Below are 23,262 nucleotides of genomic sequence, written 5' to 3' on the forward strand. Positions count from 1 at the left end.
AGGAAGCTGAGAGGACAGCAACTCCCCTCCATTATTACCTTCATTTCAGTATTGAGAAAATCTGTGTCTTGGTCTTGGGACCAGAAAATGCTATCCATAACAGTAAATTCCCAAAAGAAAGGGGTCATGGTCAGCTTTCCAGAAGTCCTCATTTTCCTAGACATTTCAGTAAGGAGTGTCTTCAACATTGCTTACGCCCTCACCATGACAATTCCTAGGGAACTGGTTTTCAGCGAGGTCGTTGAAGACGTTGTCAGTGTGGGCCGTCTGGAGCCCCTCAGTGCTTCCCTGTCCTGGCTGCCGGGCACTGGCTGGAACTCCCGTGGAGAACAGCTGTTCCAGGAAGCACGGTCTACCCGAGCATCTGCAGGTGCTGAGCCCTGGAAGGCACTCAGCAGCGTTCAGCTAGTTGAGCTCGAGCTGCATGCCCCATTAGCCCAGCAGGCAACCCCCCCACCCCCCCGCCCCCGTGGCAGGCCAGGTTGATGGTTTAGTGGGTGGGAGCCCCGAGTAAACAGAGGCATCCTGGAATGGACAGTTAGTGCCTTCTCTTCCCTTTTTTTCCTCCTGTCTTCCCACCCTTCCGCTCCTCCTTCTGGCCTGTCCACCCTGCCTAACAAAAAACCAAACTGAATAATCGACACAAATGCTTTCCTTCTAGGGGGACTGTGGGGATCTGGCATGGGTAGGGGCAATCAGGTGGGCTTGGGTCCCTTTAAAACAGATACAAGAGCAACTCTAGATGTAAGCCTTTATACGACCACATGTTCAAATTTTGCTTGCCTACATATTTTCCAACAAAAAGCTTATCCCGTCAGATTCTTCCTTCAACTGCATTTGTTAGAATTATGAAAACCTGGCTTTTTTTTTCTTCCCCTAAATACACCCCCTTTCCCCAATTCATTGAGTTTTAGATTTAGTTTAGCTGTATTGGCTCTCTGTTCCAAATTTTGGCCTCTGACTGAAAGCTGAAACTTTGCCTCCCTTTCTAAATTTGATTACAGATGAGTATCTCTGCTTCTAATTATGGTCTTAAGTAGAAAGAAGGTACACTTTCTCATCTGCACAACCTATAGGGTTCTGTAATTAACTGTGTTTAACTGGTGTTTCTATTTGAATATTTTTGTCCCTGCCCAAATGTTCAATGACAGACTAGTGACATTTTGTAAAGTGTCCTGCTGTATAAATGTATGTGTGACTTGCAGAATTACACTTTTGCTGTGGAAGTTTTACATTCCAGTAAGGCCTCACCATAAGAATAACCCTCTTCCTTTATTCAAAAGAAGGTACAGCCTTTGGAGCTTAGAGCTGGGATTGTCTTGATTTCACCCATTTTTACGTTCGACTTTGGAAAAGTGATTCTTTCATCTAGAAAACAGACGTAGTAGTATCTGCCTCACAGGGTTGTTACAAGTAGTGAATAACATAACATACAGCAAGCTCCTAGCACAGTAAGCACTTATAAGCGCTAACCCTTCTTTATGCAGTGCTTTTCAAAGCACCTGGTGAATGACCATCACACACAGCTGGCCAGGTCTCTCCCAGAGAGGCTGATTCTAAAGGTCTGGGTGAGGCCCATGAATCCGCATTTCTACTTAGCTCCCAGGTGATGCTGAAGCTGCCCATCCACAGACCAGACTTTTAAATAGCACCGATTTAAAAGATCACCCAGCTTTTTCAAACACATTCTTCTTATTTTCATGTCATCAAAAAACTTGTGAGCAGTATGCTGCTGGGTGCTGTGAAAGTCATTTACAAAGGAGTTTATAATGTAAAACAGATATTTAGATAAAAGCCATCTACTATTAAAGAATATATCTTCAAGACGATTAAGCACTTACATCATGTACCCACAAGAAGGAATGCATTTCGGGGCTGGTAAGCTAGTAATAATGTGCACGTTGAAAGTTTTTTTAGAAAACTCACCTTTTTAGGTATTCCAAACCTCTAGAACCAGTACCTTTCTCTCAACCTTTCTTAAAGAAGCAATTTAGATTAGAAGAGAGAGAAAAACTTAATAGTGTGTTTTAAGTACCGTTTCAGAAGCAAATTATTTAAAACTTACAAAAGCCGAACATCTCAAGAAAATCAGAAGCTCAGTTACAACTAAGCCAAATGAGTGCTTTAAGCATTCTATCAGCTTTATGTTAAATTGTGATGAAGCACTAAAAATATTAAAAATCAAAAAAGAGAACCAAAAGAAAAAAGAAAACTTCCAAAATATTGGTTTAAGGTCTAATTCTGCAGTGAACACAAATACTGTCTGGGTAGTCGTGGATGATTCTGAAATTAAGATCCATTTACAATTTGAGAAATAATTACATGATAACACATAGCTGTCAGTACTTACAAAATGTCTTGTTATTTAGTTGCCATAACATCAGAGAAGCATGTTGTAGCCTTGACACATTAGCTAGACTCTTTAAGTGAAAGGGGGAAAGAAAGCTTACAGTAATTATATGAGTTATTTCCTGAGTTAATTGCTCCAAAGGACGTACTACATTTAATGGCAGTCCTTCCTGTCAATCTTCATCCAAAGTAATTGATTTGAAAACCGCTCACAGGGGTAGGGCTGTGGGCACCGTTTTGATAACTGGATACATGATTTGTGCCACTGCACGCATATATCATTTCATTGAGCACATGATTATGAAGTCAGGTTGACAGAACAGGGTTTCACTGCAATAGGAGATGTGGACACGGGCATGGAGTTAATGTACTCCAGCTTTCAGCACACTGGCCCTGCTTTATTGACATTTGATCCACACTAATAATGTTGGCATGTGTCTCTTTTCTTCACTGTTGGCACAGCACAGACGTTCGGACAGGGCACTGGACTTTTTAGTTGATAAACGAAGACCACACAATTCGAATCTCTTTAGCGCTGTCTAGTGATTTGACGCTTGGTTTGAGCAAGTATGTTCTTTGCAACACAAATCTCGTCTACTACCTACATTACCTTCTGTTATATGCAGAGGATGCAGGGTTTTTAAACAGTACAATACGAAAAATAGCGAATAGTTTTAAGTACTGAATCAGAGTAAAAATAAAAGGGTGGGGATGAGAAAAGTCAATGCCCAGCTAGTTGAAACAACAATAACAATCAGTGTCTGTTTCTCTCCCCGTCAACTCTTTTAGCAAAATGCAGTGATCGTGTTTGGCTGCATTTTAATTCCTCTCCTCAACTTTTATGTCCACATGGAACTAATGAGCATTCCAGCTCTACATAAAGTGAAGAGACCGGGCTGGGAACCACTCAGCCAGATAGACAAAGCCTGTTTACATTCGGGCTTTGAAACACTTATTTGAATGGTGATTATGGATGGTTCTTCTGGGTACCTAGTTTATATTTAATTTTCGTTCCAAATGTGATTTTAAAATGATTGATAGCAATGGAATGATTTTCAAAGGTGGAGAGGAAAGGGTGTAAGGGAAGAAACATAGGGTCTGCTAATCCAGCACTCAAATAAATAACTGACCCATGAGTAATTAAAAGTTGGCTGAGGTTGTGGAAACAAGACTGCCCCTCATGTGATGGCAGCCTCAAGTCTCCTTTGTAGTTTTTGGACATGAGGCCGTGAGCCAAATGTTCTGTCTAAACTGTTTGGGAATTGCTTTTAAGTTCGACACTCTTGGAAAGGTATTACGTGACAAGCTGTTGCTTCAGTGCCCTCAAATGGTACAATAGCCTCAACGAATGAGAACTGAAATGAGAACTGTTGGGCTAAGAAGTGGTTCTAGACCAATTTTCTGCCTCCATCCATTTCTATGTCACAATATTCGCTTCAGTGACATCTCTCTGGCAGGAAGTGCCATTTGAAAAGGTTCCTCCTTCCCTACCTCTGTGTCTCGTTTTCACCCAACACACACTTTCTGGGTTTTACATGAAGGACCCAGTAGGTAAGTCAATTGTGTTTATAATGACCCAACAATTTCTTCCTGGCCAAGTCCAGTTTCAAGCCACAAACTTGTGAAACAAGCCCTACTGTGGTAGTGCGTGGATTTTAAGATCTCCTGGATGTATGTACCATCCATAATCTATCGAAGATCATTTTCAGTGGGAAGACATTCATGTAAGGAGCCACTGTTTCCATCCCCGTTATCATGAGGGAAAGCTGCCAGATCTAATATGGTCCTCGTTGAAATGCCGCACCCTTTGGTTCAGAAGTAACCTGTTACAGGTAGTATACAGATATTCTAAAAAAAAGAAAAAGGGCTTCCTGTCCATATAAGGTTTGAAAATCACTGCCTCCCATTAACCCCATATTGGAGATTAACAAAACATATTTGAGTATTCCAAAGATCTGCCGTGTTCTCCAGTAAAGAGATCTGTTCAACTTTGACTCAGCCTTTTCTCAATTTTCTGACCATGGGACACTTTGAGAATGTTGCTAAATACTTTTTATTTTTCTTCTTTCAAGACCTCAGCAGTATGCAACAGGTGATTTTCCTGTTTATTGCTTTTCTCCAGGGAAAGCTGCCGAGTGTCAGCCATTTACCTAACACAGTCCCTAGTTACGCCCCCTAACCCTCCAGCTTTAGAATCCAGCTGGCATTTTAGAGGGAGCCTCAAACACATGGATAGAACACTTTAAAAAATCAGAATTGTAATGTATTAAGTTATAATGAGATTAGACTGGTGATTTTTGTTTTTAGAAGGGTGCATTTTCTCCCAATGGGACGATCGACATGGAAGTTCAAATGATAACCACCAGTTTCCTTGGTGAACAGGAAAGTAGAGCAAGGAGAGGTGACAGTATGTCTTAAATAGCTGTCAACATCCACTTGTCATGACCTTTGTATTTGTCTGCACTGAAGGACAGATATGTCCCAGTAACTGGACACGGTTGCTCCTAAGACAATGCTAGAGATGCTTTTCCCTCTCTGTTTGCCCCAACAAAAATAATAGATGTATATAATTTTTTTAAAGTACTTAAAATTTTTTTTTCTCTTGCCCCATCTTTCATTTTCTACTTTCTGGGTCCCATCTCTATAGAAATCTTTTGGATATTTCTTCAGATAGTCAAATCTACATCACATGCCTATGTAAATAATATGCCTGTTTCTTCATATGCTAGCCTTATACATATCTATTTTATACATATCTATTATACATATCTATTGACATCTCTTGATTCTTGATGAGGATTCTCTTTATTTTCCTTTATATTTTGTATCCCTCAGGATTAGTTCACAGAAAACAGAAGTAATTCCAGTGATTTCAAGCAGGAAGAGATTTCATATAGGGAATTAGGAACTTAGAAAATTATTAGAAGGGCTGGAAGGGCAGAATTTAGGCTGCAGTTCCAGGCACGACTCCCTGAACTGGATAAGATGAATGGGCATGGTTTTTCATTGAGGAGTAATTTACATACAATTCACTTTTTAATGTGAATAATAAGTTTTGACAAATATATATAGTTGCATAACCATCCATTATTTTCAAGGTATAAAACGGTTCCTTCATTCCCAAAACTTCCACCATGCCCCTGCCTCCTACCTCCTAGCCCCTGACAGCCACTAATCTGTTTCTGTTTAAGTAGTATTTTCTAGAATGTCATATAAATTGAATCAGATAGTTCATGATCTGTTGTGTCTGACTTTTTCCACTTAGCTTAATGCCTTCAAAATTCATTCATGTTGTTGCAGTTATTAAACAGTTTTTATTACTAGGTAGTATTTCATTCTGTGAATATACCATAAGTTGTTTACCCATTCACCAGTCGATGGACATCTGAATTGCTAACAGTTTTTGATGATTATGAATAAAGCTGCTGTGAGCCTTCATGTGGAGTTCTTTGTGTGGACGTATGTCTTCACTTCTCTGGGGTAAATATCTGGCGGGGCGGGGGGGGGTGTTGTTTAGTCATACAGTAAGAATTGTCAAACTGTTGTTCAGAGCAGCTGCACCATTTTGCGTTTCCATCAGCAGTGCAAGAGAGCTTCAGTTGTTCCACATCTTCAACTCTTGGTACTACCAGGCTTGTGAGTAGAGTCTTAGCCTAGGTTCCCTGATACCCACATCATTATCCCTCCCAGATTTGTTACTGTACAGCCAGCCCCATGCCTGTTTCCCTCTGGTAGAACAATGATATGCATATATTTGGATCTACTAATCGGTGATGCCCAGGATGAAGACAACCTCCAGTGTTGAGCTGAACATGCTGAGAGATACAGAGAGATCACTGATCACGGTCTTGACTTGACACTCACTAGATTTTAAATAACATACAAAAACAATGTTTTATGGTTCTCTCTCAGGCTTTTTGATCATTCCATGGAAGGATTTAAAAATTGGGAGTTCATGACCATTCATTGCTGGGGAGAACGAGCTGCTGGTGACTGGATCCTGGAAGTTTATGACACTCCCTCTCAGCTGAGGAACTTCAAGACTCCAGGTAGGAACTCCCTTTCTATAATTTGATTTATTGTACAGAAAAATGATGGAGTATATTCTGGCCAAGGAATGTGTTTCACATTCATTTATCAATTTTATCCTTTATCATATGATCCTGTGCTTTGAGTTGTCTGCCTGTACTCCAATTCTCAAGACCACCGTTAGAAAAGTAGTAATTTAAGGATACGAATTCAAGGATAAGTATTTAGATATAAGTACAAGATGAAACATGACAGCTATTCATTGATATTTCAGAATATGTGGTCCATATCTCTAACCAGCTTCCCTTACTTTCTTTGTCAATAAACAAGCCAGCCTTGTCCACCTACAATGGGTAAATTGCATGGTCATAAGAGGAGACAAGTTCCCTTGACTATCTTTTTTCTGAGTTTACTTTAAATTTAATTTTCAGTGCAGACAAGACATTGAGCCTGGCCTATGCCAGCTAAACTGGTTACCACTAAAGAGAATGCATGATAGGATTCTGCCCTTTGTGAGCCCAGGAGCTAAGTAAAGAGAAAACTTTCCTGATACGTAAAACATGGAAATGAATGATGTTAATAGAGTTCTTTTCAGGTGGTCTGACTCTGTTGCCGCACATGGCCTACTTCCCTCTTCTTGCTAACGTATGAACCTTGTTTGTGACATAAAATAAGGAAAAGTACAAATGAAGCATGAGATGGGAGATTGAACAGTATTTTTGCAGCAGCCTGTGTTGCCTGTGATGGAGCCCTAAGTAGTACTTGGCTCAGTAACAAGTGATCTGTTTGATAACTACCCCAGCCTCCCACCCAGCTGTGGACCCATCTTCCATCGTCTAATAAGTTTATGCTTCTCAATGCTCTGTCCAGTCCATCTGCAGAAGAACCAGGCTTGAGGGCAGTTTTAGAACTGACATCTAATTCTAAGTCCTCTCCTCATCACAGAATAATTTAACCCAACATTCTGTAATTAATTGTAAGGGTAGGGTTCATTCGGATACTGTGGGTTGCATCGGGCAAAAGAAGCAAACAGCAGAACGCGGGCGTGAACCGTACATTTGCCGCTCTTTTGCCCACCAGTCAGGGAAAGTTACTCATTCTGAGAGATCCATTTTCTGCACACAGTTTAGCCATCTCTTTTCCCTTATTCCGTGATGTGGTTCATCTGTGTTGCCACAGTGGTCCCATATTCAGGGAAATCAAAACCAGCATGGTGGCGAGGTCCCAATGAATCAGGATAAAAGTTTTGTGAAAGAGTATCTGGGTCCAGCTCACTTCCAGCATGCACCATGGATGTAATGGTTGCCAAGGTTTTATTCAGAAATCAGATATTTGTCAATAAGGCAGAGTTGATAGAAAACATTCAAATAAACTAGACCCTGGCTTCTAGACAACCTTCACTTGTTCCTAATCTAGTTAGTTCCCAGGACCTTCCTCTCTCCTTCCCTCTTCTTTTCAGGCCAGGCTTACTGCTCATGCTATGGAGATGTGCTGTGTCATGGCGCTCAGGGGCAATGGCAGGCATGGTGACTGGACTGGGCTGCCCTGACCAAAGGGCAGCTCCCAGGAGATCCATCAGCACGTGCCACTACAGGGCTGTTATATCTCAAGAGATCCCAGAGAAATAAACACCGTCCAAACGTGGCAGTTGTGTACCAACAGGGGTGCAGCCTAGGGTACAGACATAAGGGGTGTATTATCTATTGATAATTTAAGACAGTTATAAAAGTGACTCTTTATTATTACCATTCTAAAGAATGTCAGTGATAAAATGCTCCTCCCCACAAGCATAGACTGCCCCTTGGGGCATGCTAATGGTAGACCTGGGGTTGGTGTGCAAGCATGAGAGACTAACATAAATCTCTCTGCCCTCAAGGAGTTCAGAGTCTATCCAGAGTTTACTGTGATTATCTGTGTTAAAAGCTCTCTGCAGTATTCCAGATCATGTAGAGTTGTCCATTTCATATCACTGGCGTCTCCTTATACTGTTTAAGTGTTTGCGTTTAACCCCAGTCACCTCCAGTCATCTTAGAGATGTTCTTTTGCGTCAGAAGAGAGATACCCTAATGCTATACAGCCTGGGGTCAGGAGGCTTTAATAGAAACACATGGTCTCCGGGTATCCTTTCTTCAACCAACCTTTCAGTTCGGAATTAGACACAACTTTGAAAAGGGACTTTTACTTTTCTCTGTGTGTTTGTGTGTTTCTATCATTGTTCCTATGGTGTACAGTCCTCTAATTAAATGAGGGGTTTCTTTAGTAAGCTACTCGAAATTCAGTTGGAGACATAGAATCTTCTAGCCCAATTAAATGGTAGAATCATTCCCAAGTATGGAGGTTCCTGACTCTAAACTGAGTTTATATTTGTATCTTATTTCTTCCCATTTGCTTATTATTAAAGCACATACTAAGGATTTTTGGAGGCATTTTTGTTGTTGTTTTGGTTTCACTGCATATTAAATCTATCTTGGGTTTTCTGTCTTGGGCAGATTGCATCTAAGTGTTAGCGAGTAGAATGGATTTTTTCTCATGCTGCCTTTACACTGCTATTTTTCACAAGATGTTGCAGTATCTATTGCAAAGGCTGCTATAGAATTTAGCAAATGGAAACGCGATAGGGGAGGGAAAAAGTGACGGCCCAAACATGGCAGCGTTTGATGTGAATTGTGGCAGAGATCCTAAGGAAATAAAATTACATAATAAGTGAAAAATAAAGAGAGAGACCGCCCAGCGGGCTTATGATGTACTTCAGAAACGGCACCAAGGGAAATAATCAGTTATGAGTCAACACTCTTTAAACATTTACAAGGGTAAACTTTTAGATAAAATCATCTTAAGTTAAATGGACCAGGTTTTAGAGTAACTGACATAGTGTCCTTGTATTATGTGTTCCATTTGTGCACTTGAGAGATGCCATATGGAAAATAGGTTCTCTTTTGCATTGCTACCTAACGGCAGTCAGATCGGTCATTAATTTCAGGTAGTCATTCATTTCTTGACACTACTTGAAATTTTGACACTGAACAACACCCTAATTATGAAGAGGATAGCCATTAACAAGTGAGTCCAAAGAAAACCTGGCAGAGGTCAAACCAAATATAAACCAGTGTGCTGGCCCAGTGCAGATGTCAGAAAACAATGAATGTGGCCCAGAATATGTTCATGTTTAAACTTCAAGTTCCTAAACCCCTAGAAATGGCAAGGAAGGCAGAATTATATAATAGTTTAAGAATGCAAGATTTGGATACATAATTTTTTTAATTGAAGGATAATTGAAATATTAGTTTCAGGTGTACAACTGTATGTTTTGATATTTGTATATATTGTGAAATGATCACCACAGTGAGTCTAGTTAACATCCATCACCTCACATAGTTACAAAATTTTTTTTCTTGTGATGAGGATTTTTAAGATACACTGTTTTAACAACTTTGAAATATACAGTACACTACTGTTAACTATACTCACCATGCTGTACATTACATCCTCAGGACTTATATGTTTTTTAACTGGAACTTTGTATCTTTTGACCCCCTTCACCTATTTCACCCACCCCTACCTACCCCCTGCCTTTGGCAACCACCAGTCTGTTCTGTGTATCTATGATTTCTGTCTTTTACTTTTTGTATTTTATTTTTTTAAGACTTCACATGTAAGTGAGATCATACAGTATTTGTCTTTTTCTGTCTGACTTCAACTTAGGAAGGTCCATCCATGTTTTCACACAAGGCAAGATTCCCTTTTTGTGGCCCAGTAATAGAGTGTGTGTGTGTGTGTGTGTGTGTGTGTGTGTGTGTGTGTGTGTGTGTACACATGTATATACACATATATTTTCTTTACCCATTCATCCGTCAGTCGACATTTGGGTTGCTTCCTTGTTTTGGCTATTGTAAATAATGCTGCAGTGAACATGTGGGTACATGTAACTTTAAGAGTTAGTGTTTTTCCTTTGTTTTTCAGATAGATACCCAGAAGTGGAATTGCTGGATCATATGGTAGTTCTATTTTTAATTTTTTGAGGAACCTCCGTACTGTTTTCCATAGTGGCTGCACCAATTTACATTCCCACCAACAGTGCACAAGGGTTCCCTTTTCTCCACATCCTCACCAATATTTGTTTTTTTGATAATAGTCATTCTAACAGGTGTAAGGTAATAGCTCATTGTGGTTTTGATTTGCATTTCCCTGATGATTAGTGATGCTGAGTGCCTTTTCATGTTGGCCATCTGTATGTATTCATTTGAAAAATGTTTATTTAGATCCTCTGCCCATGTTTTAATCAGATTATTTTTCTGCTCTTGAGTTGTATGAGATCTTTACATATTTTGGATATTAACCCCTTACCAGATATGTGATTTGCAAATAGTTTCCATAGGTTACCTTTTCATTTAGTTGATGGTTTCCTTTGCTGTGCAGAAGCTCTATAGTTTGATGTAGTCCCACTTATTTATTTTTGCATTTGTTCCCTTTGCTTTTGTTGTCAAATACAAAAAATCATTCCCAAGATCAGTGTCAAGGAGTTTACCACCTGGGTTTTCTTCTAGAGGTCTTATGGTTTCGGGTCTTACATTCAAATCTTTAAGCCATTATGAGTTAGTTTTTTGTGTATGGTGGATAGTGGTCCAGTTTTTCTAACACCATTTATTGAAGACTGCCTTTTCCCCATTGTATATTCTTGGCTCCTTTGTCATAAATCAATTGACCCTATATGTGTGGGTTTATTTCTGGGTTTGCTATTCTGTTTCATTCAATTTATGTGTCTGTTTTTATGTCAATACCATACTGTTTCGATTATTATAGCTTTGTAGTATAGTTTGAAATCATAGCACGTGATACCTCCAGATTTGTTCTTCTTCCTCAAGATTGCTTTGGCTATTTGGGGTGTTTTGTGGGTCCATAAAAATTTTAGGTTTGTTTGTTCTATTTCTGTGAAAAATGCCTTTGGAATTTTCCTAGGGATTACATTGAATCTGTAGATTGCTTTGGGTAGTATGGACATCTTTACAATAGTCTTCTAATTTATAAGCATGGAATATCTTTCCATTTATTTGTGTCTTCAATTTATTTCATCAATTTCTTATAGTTTTCAGTGTACAGATCTCTCACTTTCTTGGTTAAATTTATTCCTAGGTATTTTATTCTTTTGATGCAGTTGTAAATAGGATTGCTTTCTTAATTTCTCTGATAGTTCATCATTAGTGTAAGGAAATGCAACAGATTTTTTTGTATACTGATTTTGTATCTTGAAACTTTTCTGAATTTGTTGCTTAGTCCTAAGTTTTTTGGTGGAGTCTATATATAATAGTAACAGTTTTACCTCTTCCTTTCCAGCTTGGTTGCCTTTTCTTTTTCCTGCCTACATCCTTGTTCCTGATTTATTATGTTGATATATGTTCCCTCTATAACCACTTTGTTGAGGGTCTTTATCATAAATGGACGTTGGATTTTGTCAGTGCTTTTTTGCATCTATTGAGATAATTATATGAGTTTTATCCTTCATTTTGTTACTGTGTCAAATAATATTGATTTACATATGTTGAAACATCCTTTCATCCCTGGAATAAATCCCATTTGATCATGATGTATGATCCTTTTAATGTACTGTTGTATTCAGTTTGTTAACATTTTGTCGAGGATTTTTGCATCTATGTTTATCAGGGATTTTCTTTTCTTGTGGAAACCTTGTCTGGTTTTGATATCAGGGTAATACTGGCCTCATAAAATGAGTTTGGAAGTATTCCTTCCTATTCTAATTTTTGGAAGAGCTTGAGAAGTATTGGTATTAATTCTTCTTTAACTGTTTGGTAGAATTCACCAGTGAAGGTGTCTAATCCTGGACATTCCTTTGTTGGGAAGTTTTTGATTATTGATCCTTACAGTAATTGGTCTGTTCAAATCTTCAATTTCTTCATGATTCAGTCTTGGTAGAGTGTATGCTTCCAGGAATTTATCCATTTCTTATAGGTCCTCCAATTTGTTGGGTATAATTGCTGATAGTAGCCTTTTATGATCCTTTGTAATTCTATGGTATCAGTTAAAATGTCTCCTCTTTCATTTCTGATTTTGAGTCTTCTCTCTCTTCTTCTTGGTGAGGCTACCTAAAGGTCTGTCAATTTTGTTCAGAGTCCTAGGGGACCCATGAGCCTAAGCCACACTGGCCACCAGAGCCAGCAATCTAGAGGTGTCCCCTAGGTGCCAGCTGAGAGTACAAGCTCCTTTCTTGTTCGTACCAGCAAGCTGGAGCAGGCCAAGGGAGAACCAGCTGGCTCCAGTGAGCCTCCATGTTTGGACAGTATTCAGTAGGCCCTTTTCTATATGTTAAATTAGATGCCTGACCCTGGGCCAGTGCTTTAAGATAAGCAGATAAGCCTTTTTCATGGAAAGTCTGGGTGCTTTTCAGTCCACTGCCTCTGCACAGCACCCTGGAGTGAGAGTCCACGCAGGTGAGCTCTTTAAGAACTGCTCGGTTCACTACGGTCTTATGGGTCTTGTGGACCCAAGGCCCTTTGGGTTTCAAAGCTACATGGTTTGGGGGCTTATCTCTCAGGTGCAGGTCTTAAAAGTTTTGGTACCCAATGTGGTGCTCAAACCTTTCACTCCTCGGGGAGAAGCTGGGGGTTTTTGAGTCCCCCTCTCGATTGTGGGTTGTAGCACTGGGGGGTGGGGTTTACGGTAAGATGCATCTAAGCCTCTCCTACCCATTTTGATCTGGGGTTTTCTTGTTTGCCTGATGCATAGGAGCCCCTCAGTTAGTTTGGGGGTTTTTTTCCGGAGGAAGTTGTTCCAGATGTGGCTACAGATTCAGCAAGTTTATGGAAAGCAGTGAATTCAGGATCTTCCTATATTACCGTCTTAAATCAGAACCCCCAAATAGATTTTGATATCAGTCTGTCCTCTTACTGCCCTTGGGAAAGTTACCAACCTCTGTGCCTCAGTTTCCTCATCTATATATTGGGAATACAAGTACCTATTTCCCAGTTGTTGAGACCACTGAATGGAATAAAACTTACTTAGCGTATAGTAAGCACTTATAGACAATAAGCATCCATTTGATGGTGATTATAGTTGCTGATAGATGAATTAGCAGACACCTGAAATTTATCCCTCTCTGGGCTGTGACAGAGCCCAACCCTAACCTTGCCTGGATTCTCTGTATTAGGCCAAGGTGAGGAGGAGATCTAAGGTGGGGGGAGGGGTATCCTACCTTCCTGCCAGCATATTTCCACGTTTTTAATGGTTTTGTCTTAATAGCTTTTATTTAAGATTCATATAAAAAAAGAACCAAATTAAGCTTAATGGCCAGCAGACAGTTGTTTTCTGTCTGTTTACTTTTTGCATTAAAGACTTTAGTTTTATAAAGCTAAGAAATAAATTTATAAATAAGGACTAAACTAAAGCAAATGTTCCTTGAAAGCCTACATCCAAAGGAGGTAAAACACTTCCCTCACATCTCCAAGCACCCTTGACCAGAAAATGCTCTATGACAACACTGCCTAGTAGAACATTCTGCCAGTGGTAGAAATGTTTCCTGTATCTGTGCTGTTCATTGTAGCGGCCACTAGCCACATATGGCTACTGAGTACTTGAAATGTGGTCTAACTGAGGAACTGAAGTTTTAAATTTTAGTTAATTTAAACGGAAACATCCAAATGGATCTAGTGCCTATCAATCATTGGCCAGCACATGTCTACAGGATAATGTAGTGATGTATTCTTAACATTTCAGGTGGAACAAAGTAGTTGTTTTCATCTTTTTTTTGATAAACAAGTCAGATAATGCCAACAGTTTTTTTAAATTTATGTAAGACCTTTATACCTAGAAAAAGAAGGCCTTCTGTAAAATCCTGGGATTCTCTTAAATATCCATAATTTGAAACTCAGCCCTTGATCCAGAAATCTGAGATGTGTTTCTCACACACACACACAAAATGCTGATTCAGTTAAGGTGTATCCTATGTTTGGTGCTCAGTAAATATGTGGTATGTGAATTATTAAATAGTTAACTCTGCAAGCATTGGAAAATGCGTTTCTAGCCCTGTATCTGATGCAGTGATTCATATGAATCTGTTTCCCACAATTCTCCTACTCTTGCTTTTTCCTCAGTGAGAAGGAATTAAAGAAATTATAAAGCTGAAGAGGGAATGTTTGGTCATGATATGCTTTCATTATTTCCCAAGGTAAATTGAAAGAATGGTCTTTGGTCCTCTATGGCACCTCCGTGCAGCCATACTCACCCACCAATGAGTTTCCTAAAGTGGAACGTGTCCGGTATAGCCGCGTTGAAGACCCCACTGATGACTATGGGCCAGAGGATTATGCAGGTAAGCTGGCTTCCAATGGGGAGGCAGGCTAAGGAAAGAAAGCTCATGCATCATTCCCCCAAAGAGATAAACCTCTACTCATATTCTGAGATATTTTATTCCATCTTCCTTTCTATCCCTTAAATATTCGTATGCGTACATTCAAGTATTCAAATATTCATGTTTTTTTCTTCAAAGCTAAAATCACACTGTATATAGAACATTCATATTCTTTTTTTCCATTGAAGGTATCATTAAGAGCATATTTCCCTGTTGTCAAGTATCCTTAGAACACATAGGCAGCATAATAGTCCATCCTGTTGTAATATATTTAATCCATAACCTGGGATGTGTAGTTTGCTTAGAGTTTTATACTATTTTAAATAAGGTTTCAATGAATACCATTATCAGTTTTCGACTATATCTTTGACTGTGCCTTTAAAATAGAGTTCTAAGAATTACTGCATCAAAGGGAATCATCAGTTTTAGGGCTTGGATGTGATTTGTCATGTTGCTTTCCAGACAAGATATAGCAGTCTGCACTGTGACCACTGTGTGAGTGTTTACTACACTCATTCCTGCCAGCATTGAGTGGAAAGAAAAAAGTAAAAAAGAAAGAAAAGAACATGTTTAAATTTTTATAGCTTTGATTGCTAGTAAATCTAAACATTTTTTCCTTTGTGTTCTCTGAATGAAATCTGTCTTTTACTCACTTTTCTATTCAAAGTGGCAGCAATTTTCTTATTTATAAAAACTCTTTGTATGTTATTGACTCTCTCATTGTCTCATATTCGCTGAAAACATTTTCTCTGTTATCACTTGCTTCCGAAACGTACCTTTTTGTTTTGTGTTGTTTTGAGAGAAAAAGAAAATTGGAGAGCAGAGTTTATCGTTTCAGATAACATTTGTAATTTCTTTTTTACAGAATGTTTCTCCTTTAAAATCTGCTAAATATTCACATGGATTATTTTTTTGTAATCTTTGATTTTTAATATATATTGTGAAGTGAAGTTCTGTCTTTATTTTCCAACCAGACTAACATCAATAACTGAGTTGCCATCCTTTCTTTTATTAGTTTAGGATGTTTCCTTTATAACAGTGTGGTAAGTTCTTATACCAGGTCTCTTCTGGTACCATCTTTTCCGATTTACCAATCTAATAATTCTTGATCCAGTAGCACCCACACTGTATTTTAATATCTGTTGAACGTCTGCTTCTTGTTCTCATAGCAATTCTTAAATCCCCCTTTAAAAATCTCATTGAAATTTAGTTTGAATTTACATGCAATCTCATGGGAAGAACTGTTTTTACAGTATACAGTCTTTCCATCCAAAACATAGGCCGTATCCCATTTTACTGAAATCCTTTAATTTTATGTAGTGTTATCCTTGTTAGTGTTATTTCTAAGTATTTTAGGTCTTGTTGCTACTGTAGTGGAAAATATTCCATATCTTCTAACTATTATATGCTGGTATCAGGGATATCTGTTGGCTATTGTGTGTTTATCTTACATCTGGCCATCTTGCTTAACTTTATTAATTTGTATGTTTTAGAGTTGATTTTCTGGAGCAGTTAGGTACTGTAGCCATATCATCTGCAAAGCCATATCATCTGCAAATTATCTTTTCTCTTTCCCAGTGTATTTCTGATTCCTGTCTTATTGCATTGGCTGCCACTTCCAGCAGCATTCAGTCCTTCTGGGATATCATATATAACACTTAATGAACAAAGCTTCTCCTAATGGAGAACTGTTCATAAATAGCAGTTTAACATACCTTTAGACAGGAACTTCTTTTTTTCTTACAGCTCAGCTCTCTAAGATTCTTTTTCATTAATCACTTTAACAGAGTATTTTAAATAAATATGCATTTGGTTCCTTTTATTCTAAATAGGTGTATCCCTGTGTCAATAATAAACTTAGAGAATTCAGACCAATTGAGCTAACCAGAACTAGATTGTGTTCAGTTTTTGTCTTATTTCGCTTTGAGCTTATAACATTACTACTGCTGTTATAACCAGCAAACCATTTTGTCTTCTCTGATGGGAGAAAGTATATCTGAAAACATAAATGGAGTATAATAGTGATATATTACTATGTGCCAATTATGGTATGTTTCCAATTCAAATTTTATGGTATGTTTCCAATTCAAATTTTGGTAATGTTAAAATTCTGAACAGTTATATATCTTTGTGGTTTTTCCCACTACATCTCCAAAATGTCCACATTGGTGCTTGTGAGAGAACAAAGACAAAGACAGTTATTTCATTATTACCCAGCAACCTAAAATGCTAAATTGCATCTGGGACAGTTTAAGATTATGAAAGAAACAGCACAGCATGTGAACTTGCCATACACAGCTCTTTGGCACATATCAAGAATAAGTGGTTTGGGTTGTTTTAATTGTAGAAATCATCCAGTGAAAATTTAGGGCCACCCATGATTCCTTTTCTTTGGAGCTGTGATTTTCACCTTCATTAAGAAGTCAGCCTCTCTAGAGGCACAGATGGCATTGTCATAACCAGATCTCTGTACTGTTTCATTGAATTCCAGGGACTGTGGGACCCACAGCCGGGTGCACTTCAACCCTTACACAGCAGAGACACTCTCTCCTCATGTACCATAGCAGTCAGCTAAAATGTTCCAAGTTGCACTAGCTGTGGAATTTAAAGATCAGTTTTAAGGCTTTTGGGAAAATAGAGATAAACAGTGCTGTCAAATGACTCATGATTAATCAGAAATATACTTCAAGTCTGCAGCATTTTGAAATAACTCATTTCCATTCAGATCCAAAGGTCATGATTTACTACCCGTAAGTAGGAGACCTGGACTAAGAATAAGAAGCAGGACCTCTGTTGATCCCAACTCTCCTAGCCATATGATACTGGAGAAGCCACTGTAACTCTTGGAAAATCGTTTTTATCTGTCAAATGACGGTGTTTGTTTGACTACTAGATTTTTCTCTAAGTCATTCCTCCCCACTTCTACCATTTTACGTTTCAATTCAGTAACTGTAGAACATAGTCCTACAGTGACTAAAGGAGACCAAGTTTCAACAAAAGTAAGTCCTTTTTATTAAAATGAGTATGGCTCAAGACATTTCTGGTACCCTTGACTTACTTTTTGTGCATTTCATGCACCATGTTTATTGCTAGTTAAAATCATATGAGTTTTCAATGGGAAAGAGCTTCAAGATTATATGAGACCAAATCTCTCAAAATATGGAAAACAAGAAAAAAGGGAGTTAGTCAAGCAAGCAAAATATCTATAACTAGCCCATGTCATTAGAAAACTTTTCATCCATCACAAAGTAGCTCCATCTTTCTGGCATTTTTTTTTTCTGCCTGTGCAAAGAATACACAGCAAGAGAGAGATTAGGAACCTTCATCCCAGGTTTGGAATTCTTTAAGCTTGCTTGCATCTTTAAAATGTGTGTGTAGTTTTGTTGAGCTGCCCATTGGCCTATGGGTAGGATGCAATTTTAAATCTATTCTCTGTGCCTGAAGTACCTGCTTTGTAATCCAAATTGAGATGCGGATAAAATTGTGCCAGATGCCATAATGATGTTTCTTGCTGGCTCCAGTATCTCAGAGGTACTCAGTGGCTTTAATGACCTTGGATGAGAGAGACAATCTGGTCAGGGCATTGAATAATAACCCCTTTTTTCCTTTCTGTCAACAGCTTAAATTCTCATTTTTCTATCCGACATTTTTATCATTATGCATATTTAATTGCAATCAGTTTTCTTCTAGTTGCTGCAATGGCATTGTTCTTTTGAATTCTGAATTAACTGTCTCCTCCCACAAGGCAACCGTACGTGTGCTTTGAAGACCAGGCCCTGACTAGGATTTACATGCTAGATACTTAGGTAATTCAGGTTTTCCCCAAAAAAGTCAAGAGTTCACTCTGGGCTTACAGCCACATTGAACATTACTCCACCTCACTGCATTAGAAACTCTTAAAGAAAACTCTCACTGCCTAAGGGAGAAACATACCTATTTATAATTCAAGGTAAAGCTTACCCGCTTTAAAAGCATTTTTTCCAAGTGTTGTTCTGATTTCTTTTGGAAGGTCCCTGTGACCCTGAGTGCAGTGAGGTCGGCTGTGATGGGCCAGGACCGGACCACTGCAATGACTGTTTGCACTACTACTACAAGCTGAAAAACACCACCAGGTAAGAGAGAAGCCACATCAGACCCCCTGAAGCACGCCCCCTGGTGTTCCTGGGAGCTCCCACAGGGTCACCACAGGCAGTGTGTTCCATGTTCTCCCACCAGGACCAAAGCCCAGAAGAGATGCTGCTGCCCCCCCCCCCACCCCGTCCCATCATTCAGAACGGTGAAACTACAAAACATCAAATGGACCTGTAGGCTAGGAAACTGCAAACATCTTTTCTCACATTTCAAAGGATGACGGGGAGGGACCAGCTATGCACGTGCCTGGCCTTCCCCTCTAGACCTTTCTATCCCGTTGATGTTTGATGCCACAGCTGCATTTGCCCTTCATGAAAATGCCAGTACACAAGCCAAATGGATGCTTTCCCGAATTCCCCAAAGTGTAAGCCCTCCATGTGGCAAAGCTGCTGGACCCTGCACGTCCTCCCTACTCCACTCTGGGCACTGAGGCGGGCCTGCTTGGACCCTGTGCTTCTGAGCCCCTGGCTTCTGACTCAAGCAGATATGTACCCACAGGGAGGGCCATGGAACAGTGACTGCCCATCAGAGGCCATGCTCTTCCAGGCGTGTCTCTCACATCCCTACCACCTCCCCCCCCCCCTTTCAGGAGGAAACTCACAGGGAGCCAACTTGCAGTGCATCCATACTCCAGTCACCCAGGCGTGGTCCCGTTCCTCTCACATCCGTGCTGGAATTTCAATTCTTTAAAGGGAATATAAAATTAAATGTTTTTAATGTCTAAAAAAAATTTTTTTAATTAAAAAGAATAAATTTCTTAAAGGGAAAGCCCCTTGGCTACCTCAGCCCCTCTCATTAGCTCCTAGACTTAGCAACTGCCTGATGTTTAATTGGTACTCAGTAAGTACTTGTTAGATGAATACATAAAGCCCAGACCTTCAGTTATGGGCAAGCAAGGTAGTCATTTTTTTATCATAAACAACATAAATTTAAATTTTTTTTTTTGGCCACACCGCACAGCTTGCAGGATCTCGGTTCCCCAACCAGGGACTGAACCCAGGCCACAGCAGTGAAAGCCCGGAATCCTAACCACTAGGGAACTCCCTAAATATATTTATATTAATTTAGACAGTAGCATACAACCACCATCACCCTCACCACCCATACACACAGGATTCATATGACAAGCACAACAATAGAAGTAACCCCTTATTAGGGCCTTTTTGCATAAAATCATGGTTGCACATGTTTTCCCTTCAACCCAACAGCACAACCTTCTTGTTGAGACTCAGTTTCTAACCATCATCCCCTTTAAAGAGCTAGGCCCGAACTGGAAGATGGTTTGGACCAAGACATGCCTTACTTGGTGGACTTGGTATTATGTGACTGCAGTGCTACGTCAGCACCCTACATAGGAGAAGGCTTTAACCAACAGAATTTGGCCCTTTGGATGTGGTGTTACCATCATGGCTAAAAAGGATTTTGAGAGTGAGGACTGCTATGTACTCAGCACCTCACTCACTCAGGACTGAACCTCTGGTGACGCTGCCCTTCTTTCTTATCATTCCACAACGCAGGATCTGCGTCTCCAGCTGCCCCTCTGGCCACTACCACGCTGACAAGAAGCGATGCAGAAAGTGTGCCCCCAACTGCGAGTCCTGCTTTGGGAGCCACGGGGACCAGTGCCTGTCCTGTAAATACGGATACTCCCTGAATGAGGAAACGAACAGTTGTGTCACTCACTGCCCTGATGGATCGTATCAGGACACCAGTGAGTTGATTCCAAAATTTGGTTTTTAGAGAGGAAGTGTAAGGTTTTCACTTGATTGATCTTGGGAGGGATAGTCCTCCTCCATGAAATCTGGGCCTTAACATCAAACAGGATCTAGCCAGTTTTTAAGAGAACACTTTACAATTGTTTTGTGAAAATGAATTTGTAGAAAAATTTGCAAAAAAATAATTTATGTAAAAATGCCTGTAACTAACTGAATCTGGGGATGAGCCCGAGGACCCCTTGAAGCAGTGCCTTGCTAGGAGGACCCACAAGACTCAGTATATCATTGTACTCATGAACTCACAATTATGACTTATTACAGTAAAAGGATACAGAGTAAAATCAGCAAAGGGAAAAGGCACATGGAAAAAGTCTGGAGGAAACCAGGTGCAAGTTTTCAAGAGTTTTCATCCAATGGAGTGACACAGGATACATTTCATTCCCCCACCAACGATTTGTGACAACATGTATGAAATGTCATCTACTAGGGAACCTCCCTAGAGTCTCAGGACCTGGGGTTGTTATTAGGGTCTGGTTATGAAGGCACCCTGTACCTGGCACATACCAAAATTCCAGACTCCTAGAAGGAAAGATGGTATTCAATGCAAACCATATTGTTTGTACAAACTGTTTAGGCTCCATGAGCCACTCTTATCAGGGTGGCGGGAAACTTCATAAAATCCAACTTCCCAGATGTCAGCCGTGGGCCAACCTTATAAGGACAGCAGCCAGGCCTGCTCTTTTCTGCGCACTATGCAAAGGAAGCAGGCCCCTATATGATACCAACAAGGTTAAAAACGAGACTTTCATGTAAATAGAGAACGGAAGTATGTCAATGACTTACCTAACCCATTAATGAGGAAAACTAGAAGGTGATAAGTGGGTTCAAAGACCATCAGGCATCTTAGTCCACCAGGAAAGGCAAAATGAGTTAGAGACAGAGCTGAATAATATCCTGCATGGCAATACAATTAGAATTTGGGGGGGTTATTTTTTCAAATGGACAGAAATCTTTTGGAACTTTATCAAACAAAAATCTGTAAATTAACATGTGGCTTCACAGAATGTGGGCCCTAATCAAATGTCATTAGTGAACAGACAAAGGTACATTGCCTAGAGAATTCCATAATCCTTGGGTACACCTCTTTTTGACAGTGTTCTGGTATGGCCCTGACAAGGGCTGCAGGTATCTTTTGCTGTATTTCTGAGCTCTGGATAATTTGTCTGAACAAGAGATTTTTTTTTTTTTTTTAAAAACAGGAAAGAATTTTGAAGTGGATACTTCTGCTACGTAACAAGTCAAATTCACTCTTGATTCAAAGGCAGGCTTTTCTCTATGAGGGAGATGGGGCTCTTGGCTTACCCTTTAGAGCAATGGGGACGGGTTCCCCAGTAGTTTTTATTTTCCCCAAAATTTGGAACATAAGCTGCAATGTGACAAAGAAAGGGAAAAATGAGAATGGGGAGGGGACATAAGGGATCAGAAATAAGTGGTATTCCTTAAAGAAAAAATTCAAAATTCAATCAGGAAGGCTGAACCCTGGAAAAGATGCCAGGAGAGGTCACAAGCCACCACCACCACCACCCTCCCGGACCCCAGGAGTGGTCACGAGCTGCCTAAGCCACCATGGTGTACTCCGGGGGCACACCTGAGCTGCCACCGCCACCAAGAACCCCAGGAATGGCACCGGCCATCACATCTGCATACCCCATATTAAGGGGCTAATGATCAGCACATGCTGAGGAAAGAGGCAACAGGCATCTCTACTAAAAACAGCCCTCGCACCAAATATATTAAACCCACACAAGCTACACAGGGATGCCCCCACATATAAATAGCCCTCCAAGACCACAGTAGACAATTGTTTCTCCTAAACTCACAGAGTAAGAGAAATATAAGTAAAATAAAGTAGGGGAGGAACCATTCCCAGTTAAAAGACCAAGAGAATTCCCTTGAAAGAACAAACAATGAAACAGACCTCTTCAGTCTAATAGACACCAATTTCAAAAAGGAGATAATGAAAATACTGAAGGAATTAAGAAAGGCTATCAGCAGGAATGCAGAGTACTGTAAAAACGAATTAGAAACTATAAATAGGAACCAAGAAAAATTAGAAAACTCATTTGCAGAGACAAAACTGAGCTAAAGGCATGAATAGCAGAATGAATAATGCAGAAGAATGAGTAAGTGACCTGGAAGATAGAATAATGGAAATCACCCAATCAGGACAGTAGACAGAAAGCCAAATGAAGAAAAATAAATGAAAGCAATATAAGAGACCTACGGGATAATATACAGCATGCCAATCTATGCATAATAGGGATTCCAGAAGGGGAAGAAAGAGAAAAGGGGATCGTAATTGAAGAAATTATGGCTGAAAACCTCCCAAACCTAAAAAAAGAAACAGACATCCAGGTACAGGAAGCACAGAGGGTCCGAAACAAGATAAGCCCAAACAGACCTACACCAAGACATAATAAAAATGGCAAAAGTTAAATAGAAGATTGTAAAGGCAGCAAGAGAAAAACAAAGAGTTAATTACAAGGGAACCCCCATAAGGCTGTCAGCTGATTTCTCTAAAGAAACATTGCAGGCCAGAAGGGAGCGGCAAGATATACTCAAAGTCCTGAAAGGGAAAAATCTGTAACCTAGCACACTCTACCCAGCAAGATTATCATT

At 39.7% G+C, this 23,262-nt stretch overlaps 1 protein-coding gene across 1 annotated transcript in view; it reads left to right on the forward strand.

The window, feature by feature from the left end:
• Positions 1–23,262, forward strand: part of PCSK5 (proprotein convertase subtilisin/kexin type 5) — a 316,119-nt gene that overhangs the window by 272,808 nt on the left and 20,049 nt on the right. The window contains exons 13-16 of the mRNA XM_022573484.3: positions 6,262–6,398; positions 14,555–14,698; positions 18,747–18,849; positions 20,386–20,579. Of these exons, the coding sequence (XP_022429192.1) occupies positions 6,262–6,398; positions 14,555–14,698; positions 18,747–18,849; positions 20,386–20,579 (578 nt within the window). The remainder of the gene's footprint in view (positions 1–6,261; positions 6,399–14,554; positions 14,699–18,746; positions 18,850–20,385; positions 20,580–23,262) is intronic.

This window comes from Delphinapterus leucas, chromosome 6, assembly GCF_059928025.1.
Source record: "Delphinapterus leucas isolate spDelLeu-1000000601 "Yukka" chromosome 6, BTC_Dleu_Yukka2, whole genome shotgun sequence".
Taxonomy (NCBI): Eukaryota; Metazoa; Chordata; class Mammalia; order Artiodactyla; family Monodontidae; genus Delphinapterus; species Delphinapterus leucas.